The sequence below is a fragment of the Sylvia atricapilla genome, chromosome Z (genome assembly GCF_009819655.1).
Source record: "Sylvia atricapilla isolate bSylAtr1 chromosome Z, bSylAtr1.pri, whole genome shotgun sequence".
Taxonomy (NCBI): domain Eukaryota; kingdom Metazoa; phylum Chordata; class Aves; order Passeriformes; family Sylviidae; genus Sylvia; species Sylvia atricapilla.
Window position 1 is genome coordinate 36,094,410 of NC_089174.1, and position 14,840 is coordinate 36,109,249.

Genomic DNA, 14,840 nt, shown 5'->3' on the forward strand with positions numbered 1-14,840 from the left:
CTTAAAGAATGGTATGAAGAATATATAATCTGTTCATCACACTTTTTTTTTTTTTTTTTTTTTTTTTTTTTTTTTTTTTTGTGTGTGTGTGTGTGTGTGTGTGTGTGTATGTGTGCGTGTTGTTTGGGTTTGTTTTTGTTTGGGCTTTTTTCCCCTTGGTTTCTAGTTTTCTTATTTTGCCCCAGAGAAGACAAACAGTAGTCTGATGCTACAGTCTACACAGAATTAAAAGCAATCACTTTCACTGAGGCCAGAGGAGGGACCTGGTGCATGGGCACTACTGCTAGGTCCCCAAGTGGAATTCTGAATCTGATTTTTAATAGCTTTTTCTTCCAGCATTCAGAATGGGACAGACTGGACAAAAGCTGCAGTATAAGATGCCTTCTTTTTTAACAACTGTTAAGCTGTACTCCTAAGGTACTGGAAGAAAGGCCAAGAAAAGCTCCAACCCTGCAGGAGAGTAAGAAGAAAAACACCTTTATTCCCAGGTGAAGAAGATTAGGAGTATACAAATGTTTGGGCAAAGTTTAAGGGTTATTACGAGGGAGGGAAATAAAAGAGGGCAATAACAGGCTACACAGAAATCCCTTGCAAGATGTCGTACACACACCCAGTTCCTATACACCCCTCACTGCTTGCATCACCAGTCTGATGTTTTTTCTGAAGTGCAAGACTAAGTGCAGGAAACGGATTTTTCATCAAGTTTTCCCCTTCCCACAGCTCCTTTTTGGCTGTCTGCTTTTTCTACCATTTTCTAGACATGCTGGATCCCAAAGCTCAGTCTGCTTCTCTGCTATAATTAATTCAAATTAACAAACACAACTACAGCATGTTCTAGAACACAACAAGCCTCAAAAGAATCACTCAAATGAACTAGAGTTTCCAAAAAATGGTCAAGTTTTTGAGCAGAGGATAAGTCTAGTAAATCTTAACAGTTATGACTGCACTCATATGTTTTTGTTTCATTGCACTTAGACCCTATCAAACCTGTCAGCCCAACAACTATAATTCTCAATACAAGACCAGTATTACATTTAGTCTAATTTTTTTCCATTTGGAACTGAGATGAAAACACTGTGATATGGCTTGGAAATAATTAAAGAAAAATAAATTGTTTAATACATCACATAAAATGTTAAAGTTCACTGCCAGAGGTGAATAAATCTACTTATTGCTTTTTAAATAAAATAAATCTACTTATTGCTATATTTTCTTGTTTCAGACATGGTTCAAAATGAGCTCATGCAAATTCAGCCCATGTGTAATGAAATACTGGCAATATATTTTAAAATATTAACATGTACTTGGTCACTGAAATTACAACCTGGAAAAATGAAAAAAAAATTTGTGAAACCCTCAAAATTATTTGCAAAAAAATAAAGTCAGTGCTTCTGTGTTTAAACTTGCCTGCTTAGTCTCTAAAGCATTAAAACTATATTTTGGTAAAAATTAGAACCAGTAATATCCAAAAATAAAGCAAATAACCACCATCTTAGTAATTGCTCTATTCTAACTTTACAGGAATGCGACAGCTGTATAAAAATATTCTGTTTTATACTTCCTATTGATGAACTTTTCACCTGATTTTTCTGTTGGTAGTTCTCATTTGTCTGTAATGGGAAGTAAAAAGCAGCAAATCATGTGAGTATAAAAAAAGTATAAGGAGTTCTTTCATTGTAATGGGACAGTGAGAGTTGAAGTTTGGACATATAAAACAAGAAATTGTGTGACTGTATTCTGACCCAAGTCTGTCTCAGAAGAGGAATAGAGATCAGCTTTATAAACTTTGCTCGACAGAGGCTCTGTGTATATTTCCACCACTGAAGTGAATAATAAACACACAACTTGGCTGACAAAATTTTTTTAATATTGAGTAAGGTATATAGCAAAACTCTGCTTCTGAGCCTCCGGCAACAAAAGAATGGGACCACCTCTTAATTCCACCTATGGCAGTATTGATCTCTTTGGCAAAGAATAAAAGAAGATAATGTGCAAACATAAATATTATATGGCAGTTCTATTGCTAATACTGGAGGTTCTGTGAACAAAATTGTAGTCCCTTGTTTATTATAGACTAACAGACAATAATCATCTAGTTCCAACCCCCCTGCTGTGGGCAGGGACACCAGATTGCTTAAAAACACAGGTACAATACACAGCACATTTTAGCCTTAACGCCATATTTTAAATTAGGTCGTTGGATTTCATACATTCAGTTTTTCCATCACAGATTCTCACATAGTTATACAGTACTGCTAGGTGAATACTGAGAGCAATGTACCTATTTTCTCACTTCATGTTGCATATTTTTCTGTTTTACATTTTAGTGTTTTTAGATTTTCATTTAATGACTTTAAGAAATAAAGCCATCAGGACTTAAAAAACCTTAAACAGAAGTTAACAGATCCCTCCAATAAATTAAAACATTTCTTATGTTATTGTTCCATATTGATTAAAAATATTAACTCTTACATGCAGAATCTGTTTTTTTTTTTTTTTTTCCCTGATTTCTCTCCTAATTTCTTTAGTGCAGGAGCACTTAGTTATCACCGTTCACCATCTGTAGCTGTGTAACACCCACAGGTCATATTAGGGGAAACCATTTTTTAAAAAAAAAATCTGGGTATAAATTCACTTTTAATACACTGAATGGAGTTATTTAACTATCCAATTTAAAGTATTATCTTCCAGTACAATAATTTTTGTGATTTTTAAAACCAAGTCTTTTGGATGGAACTGAACCTGCTGGGTTTTTTTAAGTTCCAGAGTACTAGTTGCTTTTTCACAAATAGGATTATAAATATTTCCACATAGAGTCTCAATAATAGTAAGGTTTTCATGAGCCTAATGTAGTATTTAACTGTGCTCATATGTAGCCAGCAACACCGTGTTTATACAGGACTAAGTCTTTTATCAGTGCTTTCTGAAAATCCAGGCTAAAACAGTTCCTGTGCCACTCACTCCAGGCAATGAAATATAAATTAAGTCAGAGACAAATTTCTCTTGCCCCCAGCATGGCTGTACTTCACATGCAATTAATTTTCTAGAGATAGCTGGATCAATGAAGTATTTTAGCTGGTAAAGGAAGATCAAATTATATGCATCTATTTATATACCAGGATTTGCTTTATTTCATAACATTAAAACAAGCTATGTGATTCCATTTGTTCCTTTTCTCATCTAGCATTACAAAAGTTTGCTATCAAGCAGAAAGCAAACATGACATCTCACCCTTTTTTATCCCACTCTGACACTAAACTGTTTTTGATGTGTCTTTAGCTTTCTAGCAGATACTAAGGGGAGTGACTTGTTTATGATATGACATTCCTCAATTCAGTAGATATTCTTGTAAGAAAAATCCACCATAAGTAACAAATGCTAACAAACAGAAATCCAGCATTAACTTTTTCCCCGAAGAATAGCCACTAGCTACCTGTGAACTAGAATACTAACTTTCTCCCAAGACACAATGGAAGATTGAGATCCCATGCTTGAGGCAGCATGGGATATCAAGCAGTAATATCAAGTTCCATGGAACTTGATATTACTGGGGCTGTTTTTCAATGCCACCATCATGGATTAATTGCTCACAGCCACATCTTGATTCAAAATGCTGTGACTGAAGTCTAGTATTTCAAAGAGACAAATTTACGCCAAAGCTTTAGTTCTAATAAAATTGACAGTGGTATAACACTTAAGAACGGGAAAAATACTATTACAGTCTCATTAATATATAACTGTAACAGCAAATGAAAAAAAAAAGCATGATGAATAGATGTAATGTGTAGACACAATTTCCAAGTTAAACAGGCTGCACATGAGGAACTCAAGAAATATGTGGTGGCTGAAAGGCTCTCATTTAGAGGCCATCCGCAATACCTATCTAGTGAAACTGCTTAACAGCCAGCCTTTATTCATGGATGATTTACTATTTACAAAATTATTACAGCATATGTTGTAGCCTAGGAACAGTATTCTCCAATGCAGTACCCCCACAAAACCCTGTGCCACTTCCCCTCCCTGCCAGTTGGAGGGACAAAAGGTAAAGATCACAAAAAGTTGAAATCAGAACAATTTACTGGAAACAGCAATGAGATAAGAAAATAAAGAGTAACAGCAACAATATTAATAACAAAAGGTGTAAGAAAATAAATGATCCACAGAGAAAGCCCCCCCAAAATAAACAATACCAGACTACTCTGTCTGCCATATTATGAGGGGCTCCACTGTGAGGAGCCCCTCATAACAGAGTCTCTTTCCTCTGCACCCAACAATGATGTAAAGTGGTATAGACCTACTATACTCCTAGCTACTGCAAAAATTAACCTTTTCCGGGATGGAACAAGGATGGTAAATGGTAAACAAAAATGCCAAGGGAACAGGATCTTTGCTGCTTAAGTTCTGAGAGAGACAAATGAAACTAACTGTGATTTCTAGAACCATGTATTCTAATTACCTACACCGGCACCCAAATCTGAAGTGCCCAAAACACCAGCATTCAGTACTTATTGAGAAAAGACTTGAAGATTTTCCCCGCTTTTCAAAGAATGGTTGAGCATGGAAGAGACCTAAGGAGGTCATTTTGTCTGGTACCCCTGTTCTAGTGGGCCACCTATAGCAGTTTGCTGAGGACGTCATCAAGACAGCTTTCAAATATCCCCTGGGGTAAGACTCTATATCCTCTACGTGAAGCCTGTTCCACTGTTTGAGCATCCTCACAACAACCATTTATATAACCATTTGTCATGGCTTTGTGCCCCCACTCAAGACACTCCTGAATAAGATGCTGCGTGTTCCACCCCCTTCTCCTTCCCCCTTCGGGAACGAAGTTAAGAACTGGAGGGACAAAGGTAAAAATTACAAGTTGAGATAACAACAATTTTAATGGAAGTAGCAATGAGAAAAGAAAGGAAAAGTAACAGCAACAACATTAATAACAAAAGGTAAATTAATAACAACGGAATGATTTACATAGAAAGTGCAACAATACCAGACTCTTCACCTGCCACAGTTTTTCTCCCCACAGCCTGACCAAAAATGAGGGAGTCTCTTACTCTGGTCCCTGACAAGTGATGTGAGATGTATCAAATGACAGTAGGTTCTGGCTAGAACCTTCCCTTTCTGTTCACAGTAAAAAATTAATTTGGCCTGTCCTGGCCAAAACTAGGACACCTTTCTATGTATATAAAGGTTAATGCCATTTCCTCTATAGTTTGTGCTCTTACCTGTCAGCAGCTGCCACTGGAAAGAGCTTGGCTCTACCTTCCTTACAACCTCCGTTCAAGTATTTGTATACATTGATAATATGCCTCTTGAGCCTTCTCTACTCCAGACTAACAGTCCCCACTCTCCCAGCATTCCCTCCTGCACATCAGTCCCTTTACCATCTTAGGAGCTCATCACTGGACTGTCTCCAGCATGTCCATGACACTCTTGTGCTGAACAACAGAATCCTCCATGTATGCAGGCCTCACCAGTGCTAAGAAGAGGGAATGATCATGTCTAGACTACTCATGAACACCTCCTCTTCAAGCAGCTGGAAATAATTTCCAGGATTAGTTGTTCGATCAGCTTATCAGGGATCACAGTGAGACTGACCAGCCTGTAATTCCCTGGATCCTCCTCCTTGTTCTTCCTGAAAACAGGTAGGACATCTGATTTCTTTCAGTCTTCAAAAGCACCTGTCCCAGCCACTATGATTCATCAAAAATTATTGAGCGGCCTCACAGTGACATCAGTGAGCTCCCTTAGTACTTGTGGATGCATCTTATCATCAGGACCCTACAGACTTAGGTAAGACCAGCTTGCTTGAGTATTCTCCAACCCGTTCCTCTCCCACCACAGCTAAGCCTTCCTTGCTCCAATCCTTCCTTTGTCTGAGTCTGGGTCCTTAGCACACCAAGAGCCGATCTTTCTAGTAAACTAAGATGATGAAGGCAGTCAGTACCTCAGCCTTTTACATGCCCTGAGTCACCTGGGCTCCTGCCCTATTCAACTGTGGGCTCATATTTGCCATAAAATTTCTTTTATTACTTACACACTTACAGAAGTTCTTCTTTGAATACCCCAAACCCACTTTCTGACACTATCTTTTCCAGGAATCACTAACTCAGCTTCAACCACGCACAAAACTTGTTCTGACAGTAAAAATTCAGTCATCACAAACATCCTGAGGTTCAACTAGTGAGCAAATGATAGCGGGGGGATACAACCGTCACTGCAGCCAGCATATCACAGCTACTATTCATACACGTCTAACTACTTTCCTAAGACATCCTGTTGTTACTTCTATTGTTTTTATCACCTTTTAGCTTGTACTTTACTTTTCATTAATATCTGTATATGGTAAGCATGAACAAGCTCCAATTTCTCTCAATACTCAACATTCCAGTAACATTGATGGGTCTGAATGAGGGAAATAAACACTATTACTCTGTCACAGGGTGTCACAGATGCCCTCCCATAGCTCTGCCAGGTTTTCATGGCCTACAGACAAATTGCTTATTAATCTTACATCCAGTGTAAGTCTAAGTGTCAAGTACTTCCTTGTTGCAGCTGTCCAAAAGCAGTAACAAATTTCATTTTGTCTTCAAATTCCACTTTATTGCCTTAGCTAAACCAGAGCTACAGCCAACATTACTAGAAATATTATACTATGTAAATCTTACTCCTTTCCAATGAAATATTTTTTCAAGTCTTGAACTCAGCTTTATTAGTATGTCAACCACATTTTTCAGAAAAATATGCTTGTACATTTGAAACAACTTATTTGCTGTTCATCCTTTGTTACCATGCACATGCGGATACTTCAGTGATGAATTATATGAATGGAAAGATGCAAAGTATGCATACCTTTGCAAGCCTATACACAGATTTGAGAACTGGCAACTTAGTCATCTGGCCACTGAGCATACTGATTTCTTTTATGACCCAAACTATTTCATATGTTTTAAATTCTTCGGGTCTTGTTATATATCTCCACCAGAGGAGAAACAAGAAGAAGAAAGTTTGGAAGAAATACTTACAGTTCATAGTGCTTTAACTCACATACTTTAAGTCTTTTCAAACACATTTTGGTATCACAGCAAGTTAAAAAAAAAATCCAACACATCAACAACAACAACAACACCACTTTGAAGGAGATAATTGAGATCTAAGATGTATTACTGAATTTTATGGCTTGTAATAACTCCCAAATGACACTAAAATTGCTAGTGTTCATGACAGCCACAAATGCAGCACATAGTCTAACTCTGTCTGTATTGTTTTCTTTCAAAGCTTGAAGCAACTGAATTAACACAATATGTCTCCAACATATTCAGATTATTGTTACAGTAACAGATCACAACACACCAGCATCATTTTTGAGGAGTGGAAAAATATTTTTAAAAGAATCTTTACACCACTTGAGAAACTGTAATTTTTTTCCCCTTAAGAAAAAGTGAATATAATAAAAGTGCACTACCTTGTCACCTTACAGCTCGACTCAATCAGCTCGCTTTCAATATCCAACAGACTAGAAGGCAGATTGTATTCCAAAGGTGAGGACATTCTTTTTAAACGCAGCAAGCCAACACAGAACTTTGCTCCCATCTCCTCCAGTTCTCTTGTACCTATCTGCAAGCCCTAATTTGAAAAAAAGATTTAAAAATACAAAATAGGTACATGCAGATGGACCCACACATACTGCAAAGTAACTCTCTAGGTTAGTATTTTCTTACTTTATTTAATACATTATCTTGCTTTCAAGACAGAAAAAATCAGAATTGGTGAATGAACACTTAGAAAGAGTATCAGAGAAGACTCAGGAATACCTACATGATTTCTCCAAGGCTGAACAGATACATCCACATTTTCTGGAGCTTCCTAGTTTATGCTTCTAGCACCCCAATATCAATAAATCTTTTCCCATTAGCATTGGAAAAGAGACAATGCCTAGATTCGTAAGTATACATTGTTTTTTAAAACTTCAGACAAGATTTATACAAATAATTTAAAATACAAGATTTCTCAACATAAATTCCATTAATCAAAATTTAAAAAAGGAGAGAACTTTTATCATAGCTGTGATCAAGTTCACTGCTATATTTTGACACACAGGTAAGACTGTCTAAGGCAACAGTTACTGCACCACAGATGTCTCTTCCATGCCTACAAGTTAGAGGCTACATGTGTTAATTCTGAAAGCATTTATTTACATATTTAGTAATTAAAATTAACAAACAAGTTCTCAAACGCCATAGCTCTTTTCTATAGCCAGGCTTTTTCCTGTGCAAAGACTATTTAGAAGGTAGAACTTACATAATGCTCTCCAAGTTTACATACCTGATATACCTCCCATCAGGTAATTCTACACTTTTAATTTAGCCAGAAGTGCAGTATACAGGGACATTAACTCTGACCACTACTACTTCCTGAAAAGAGAGTAATCTAGACCGAGCCCCAACAGTTACATAATTGGCAAATACTAATTGCACGTATACTAGCAAATTCAGTGGTACAACTCAACTTCCTACTTTGCAATTTTTCTATCTCTGGAGAATTTACAAGGATTTTAGCTTGGATGGTCTAAGCCATTAACACATAGATTAGTTAGAATGAAGCTTTGACAAAACAAACAGGGAAACAGAAGAGATAAGAATTGGAGGTAAGATAAGTCATCAAGTATGAAAGAAGCAAATAGAATGAAGCAGGATTTTTTTTACCAAAAACTAGGGGAAAACCACACAAGCTTTGTATGTGTTGCCACACTGACACTGTACTTTAAAATGCAAGGTTGAAAAGAAAGTATGTTGGTCCAGAAATGGTAGAGCCCACACATTCTCCATATGCTGTTCTGAACATATTTAATAGAAGAAAAGTTTGATTTTCTTCTGAGTTTTTTGCCTTGGTAGTACTCATGAACAAGGTGCTTTTTAGTAACAAGAAAGATAAAGCTATATCCATGATTCTGAACAGCGCCGTGCTCTGGGCAAATGATACGGAAACCTGTTAGCAGTGAACAAGAGTTGAATATTTGAGTATTATTCTTAATAGTAATACTACTTACCTCTTTTATAATGCTTTTGAGCTGTAGGTTTCAAAGCACTCTATTAATAAGGGAAGAAATATCCTCACTGTACTGATGGAGAAATGGAGGCAGAGAGGGTTGAAGCGATTTGCACAGTGTCTCACAGCATGTCACTGACCCCGCTGGGAACAGAAATCAGTTCTCCTCACTCAGTGCAGTACCTTATCCACAGAGGCCAATTTTTTGGCTTTGTTTTGTATTTGTTTGCATATCATTAACTTTCGAAGACCCCAATCATAGCTGGGGCTCCACTACGCTAATCACAGGAAGACACAGTCCCTGCCCCAAAGAGATTAAAATAACATTAAGGTCAAGAGGCAACAAGTATGTAGAAGAGGAAGGAGAAAGGCAACAGTAATCTCACTGTTACACAGATTACTAATGTGTAACACTCGATGGTTGAGAAACTTTTCCAGTTATCATCTGCATTTGTTGCTAAAGAATTTATCGTTAGTTGGCAGGCTCCTTATAGTCAGGCTATACACGAGTGTCTCTAAGTTGAAAACGGACAAGAGTACAGCATGAAGGAAAGTGCAAAGACAATTGTTACAAAGATAAATAGCATGCTCATGTTCCGCAGCTGCTACTTTTAGCACAGCAGAAAGAGGATGTAACTAAAGAGAGACGTAAATGGATCAGACTAGAGGTGGATAACTGGGAAACACCTGAAGGATAAATTTTGAACTTACTAAACTGAAGGGTCTACAAAATTGTGGTAAAAGCCTCATGCTAAATCTTTACTTGCTTCTTTCATATCTTTTAATCATAAGGGACAACGTAACATCACACAAATGCCAAATGCCAAGTATCTTCACTTGAAGAAAGTGAAATTTTCACATGAAAAAAGATCCAGAGTCTGGTTCAGGAGATCATCATCATCATCATCATCATCATGAGTTGCCCTTAATAAGGGATCTGAGGTCAACTTCATTTTCACTGAAGCCTTGATTACACACTTTATCTTCTAATGATCTTCAACTGTTGTTCTAGTACCTTTAACTAAGGTCCATTAAAGTTACTTACATGCTACAGGCATTGCTTTTAAGCTCAAGCCATGTTAATGTAGCTTCTTTTTTAAAAAACTAAATTTAATTTTTCTCTTCATCTTATACAACTGTCTTCCTTCTAGACAGTAAAATTTTAGATGGAGGGCTGAAGTCTTCCTAACTAAATGTCATGAAGGTACCTTCATATGAATTGAGTATCTCACTGATTAAATTTGCTACTTGAAAGCAAAGATACAAAACAAAGGCACAGCAGACTGTGACCTTGAGTGGAGAAAAATATTTTTATGATATACTAGTATGTACTTAATAAAAGGAAAACAGCCATATAAAGATTCGGGGAAGTCAACTAGACAGTAAAATATCATGCTGGTCCTTTGACTTCTTATTCAGCAGAAGTTGTAAAGACATAATAATTTTTGAGAACTCACATTCTAGAGACTGAAAAATCACGGTTACTAAGAAATTTATTAACAAATCTTTATTTCCTCAAATCTTCTCTTTATATGCATCGTAAGATTGCCAGACAGCAAAATCTCTTTGATTAACTTAAAAGTCAAGCAATGCTTCCAAATGTATTAATCACTAATCAAGAAAGATACTGATTTCTGTTTTCAGATTGCGTGAAAGATATTCTTCTTTTGTCTGGCATCTTAACTATGCTCCATAATACATCCTGGAGAATCCTTTCACTTGAAAATTTGTTTTTCCACATCTTGAATCACAGATATTGACCTATATTTGCAGCACTTATTCTGAACAGACTACAAAGATTCCATGTGACCAGCTCAAAAAAAAAATTGCTTCCAGAGACAACTCTGTCACCAGAGATCCTAAATTCAGGTAAGAATAAGCTAACTTCAGCTCAACAGCTTCCTGGCTGGAAATAGTCTAGATTCATCATTGTCTGAGTAAAAAAAAAAAAAAAATTAGAATAAAAAGAAAAATGATGTTCAGCTTTGGCAAAGACTTGGTATTCCTTCCACGAAGAACCAAATTGTTAAGTAATCCTCTTCATGCTTTGAATAAAATTCAGCAAGGTTGTCAAACCAGAGTAAGACTAGCAAAGTGTTTCTGATCCTTATGTTTCCATCCCTCAGACCTGAACTCTCATGTCCTTTAAGATGGGAAATAGGAGGGAAGGGAATTTTTATAGCTCAACTTCTCTGTGTTTTGAAATAGCTTATTATGGCATATGTAATCTAATTTATACCACAAGTTTATTGACAGACTTACTGACCCTACTACTTCCACAAAATAAATCCCAAAAATAAACAAAACATAACAAAAGAAGCCCCCCCAAAACCCCTGAGCTTAAGCCTTTTCATCTCTTTCATCTTCTCACTGGAGAAATGAAGCTATTTGCTTAAGTCCAGTCTAAAATGTCCTCGACTTTTTAGATATAGAGTCTTAATAAGCCTGAGTATTATCATAGTGAAGAAAAAAATTAAGAATCTTCCTGTATGTTCAGAGGATGACTAAGAGCTCACAAACTGCTTTACTCCATAAAATGAATGGTGGAACAGTAATTTAGTCTCATCAGCTGGTTTATATGACATAAAAGAGTGCTCTTCCCTTGAGTAAATGATTCTTCCACAAAGTTCACCCATTCTTTTCTTTCATTACTGAAGAACAGCTTTGGATGTTTAAGCATCTTGAAAGTTTGTTCACAAAGCGTTTTCAATTCACTTTTCCTAAGCACTCCCTGAAGCAACCCTGCTAAAGCCATGAGAGTCCATGTTTAAGAATATTTTCAAAATTTCAAAAATAGCAAATTGGATGAGTTATCCTTTTTTAAAGCTCTATAATGATGTCATCTGAGGAATGTTTTGACAACAGCAGGAATGCACCTGTTGTTAATTGAGAAAATGTAGTACTTACAGACCTACTGAAATTCTGGACAAAATACCTGTCTTCCTACTGTCTAGGGATATAAGTTGAAGCATACAATAATATACTAAATATATCTTGTTTCAACTCTCAGTTCATGCCCCACTCAGCCTTCTGATCCTCTTTCTGTCAAGCACCTTATTTGAGGTTTGTGATCATTTTCTTGATTAGCATTCCTAAACTCAACTTTCACACAGAGGAATTCCACTTCTTCCATGCATGCTGTCTTATTAGTGAGACGTGACCAAAGGGTTATCTTTTGTTTTCAGATATGCAGCCCCTTTAATACTTTTCACACAGAGAAAATGAAAACAAGTTTTAAGTCAAGAAGCCACCCAACTATGTGAGTTCAGAGATGATGTGTAATTTGTAGTGCTGGTAAACCAATATGAAAGTATTTTGATTTATAAGCCTGTTTCCCCAGCTGTATGGGAAAATTCTGTAAGGGACACTGCTAAATATCTGTTGAAGAACCATGATCTGCCATGGTGAAGTCTGAAACTGCCATATATAAAGGAAAGTTTTATTATAGTATTCACATTTACTACTACCCAACTGTAATAATCTGTTGGGCAGAACCGTTATGGGTTTTTTTAACTACATGCGTATACATGTGTTACAAGCAATGATTAATGTTAATCTTGTTAAAACAGCCCACAAGCATAATTGCTATGCAACCTACAAAATTGAAAATTGTATTATTTCATCCTAACATTAGTGTACTCAGACCTTAAAAGGTTTCAGAAGCATAAAGCAAGCAAGAATTGAGCAAGCAGGGTTACAGAATAGGATACCAATGCAAAGGGAAGAAATTGAAAAGAAAGAAATATTTAACTGATGTATACTCTTACTTTATACTTGCCCTGGTCACATCCACATAATGTGCTTTCCATTGTGTAGCTCCTTTGTACTCCTATCTCTCTCCAGACAACAACCCGTGCTGTAGATTCCTTGGACTTTTCCACAACAAAGCTGCAGCTGCCCATGCAGAATGCGGGGGCAGTCTGACTCAGGATCTTAGGGAGTGCCTGCAGGACAGCAATTTGAAAAATACAGATTCTTTTAGTTCCCGTATGGAAGGGACCATGTAATCACAAACTGTTACCAGAAAATTTGGTGTATTTTGAATTAAAAAAAAAATAGAAAGAATTCTCCATCTTGTGTTTTCAAAACTCTGTGTGTTCAAGTGAGTGTCTTCAGACCTTTTCCTAGTTTTCAAAATCCTTTTGTTTCAGGTTCAGTCACTAAAATTGTTAGTTATGTGAATAAGGATCAGGATACAAGAGAATTCTTCAGCTGATCACCCTCCCTCCTAACTCATCAAGCTAAGTTTGCTGAAATTAAGTGTACCACACATCCCACATAAGTATTTAATTCAACTTCAGACTCTTTCAGAAATCCCATTTACAGACCTAATAAAAGCAGGTTTTATTTTTTTAACACATAAAATTCATTTGTATTCCGCAAATTACTAGGTGCATATTTTACTTCAAGCATATGAATCAAAGTTCAGTATAACTGTTCACCTGACAGCTTCAGTGAAAACATCATACAAATATATATTTGACCAATGCTAAATGACTGTTCTTTCCAGTTTTTATTTGTGCCAGTTAAGACGAAATACAACTACTTCAAATTTATTATTTCAGTTAGTAATACATAACCCATTAGTGTAAGCTTGCCCAAACATTTCTACCTTTTCAAAAATGAAAGGCTTTTTCCAACAGCCCTTAATGACTACTATCTTTTGTGCACTACAGTTGTGCAGGCTGAAGTGGCAAAACCACACATAAACGTGTTAGAGCAGCAGACACGATTGGCATCTGGCTCAACATCCAGGAACTCATACAAGAAAATCAAGAAGCCTGCACAATATTATCAAAGTAATCAAGATTTTTTTTTTTTTTTTGTGAGGGATGATTTAAAGAGGAAAAGAAATCAGAAAGCATCTGTACTCATTTACACTCAAAGATGCATAACAAATGTTTTAACACGCATTCATATGCCTTCGAAGCTTAACTCAATCTTTTCAAAAAAACACGGGGCCTGGATGTCTATAGGTCTCACAGGTTTGCAGTGAGGCAGCAGTGGAGGGAGACACACAGAAGAAATAGATAACACTCCATGAAACAAGTAGTTCTCTAAATTTTTAACATTTTAAATAAAAATTTAACATTTAACCATAAGCTTATAGAACGCAGAGAATGTGTTTGTGCAAGTTTATTATAAATACACCTAATTAGATGGATATGTCTTAACTACACATCTTTATATAAAGGAATAAATAAAAATGAATCATGCCTACTTCCATGTATAAAAACAAGTAATTCTCAGAACAGTTCAGTTTCTTTTTTGCCTTGTCACTAAAATGTTGATTGCCACGCTTCAATGACTTGCTTTTTAATCTGGTAATTAATTATAAGTTCACAGAAGCATATTTTCTATTTTCTATAAAAGTAATATTAAACACAAAAAAAGTCAAAACTGGTTTAAAGAGACAAAAAAAAAATAAAGCACTCAATGTTTAAAGCTCAAAGTACACTTCATGAAGCGTACTTTGAATTACACTCACAAACTGAAGAGATAATTTTAAATAAGTCTGCTTATGCTATTATTTGCATGGGACAGGATCAGGATACTATTTGAAAACCATGTTCCAAACCCGTACCAAATATAAGGTACAAATGTCAAACTTACCCTATAACCAGGGTCTTCCATTAGGTCACAAGAGGCAGCATTAACACTTGTATGCCACATTGTCTCCTTGATGCTGCAGCCATACATGAATACATTCTTTTTACGAGAATGACCATGATAATCACAGTAGACCTATAATAAATCATTTGGTAAAATAAACCCAAGACATATGGAATTAG

General features: G+C 36.2%; 1 protein-coding gene across 5 annotated transcripts in view; it reads right to left on the minus strand.

The window, feature by feature from the left end:
• AGTPBP1 (ATP/GTP binding carboxypeptidase 1) overlaps window positions 1-14,840 on the minus strand; it is a 57,743-nt gene that overhangs the window by 9,146 nt on the left and 33,757 nt on the right. Inside the window, exons 22-25 of one of the 5 annotated variants that reach the window (XR_010745832.1) lie at window positions 14,662-14,793; window positions 12,816-12,992; window positions 9,050-9,192; window positions 7,550-7,626 (exon numbers count right to left, since the gene is read on the minus strand). Coding sequence is in view for 4 of the 5 variants with exons in the window: in XM_066339298.1 (XP_066195395.1) it covers window positions 7,466-7,626; window positions 12,816-12,992; window positions 14,662-14,793 (470 nt within the window). In the remaining variant the exon portion in view is untranslated. The other 4 variants (XM_066339298.1, XM_066339299.1, XM_066339300.1 and 1 more) reach the window with 4 other exon arrangements.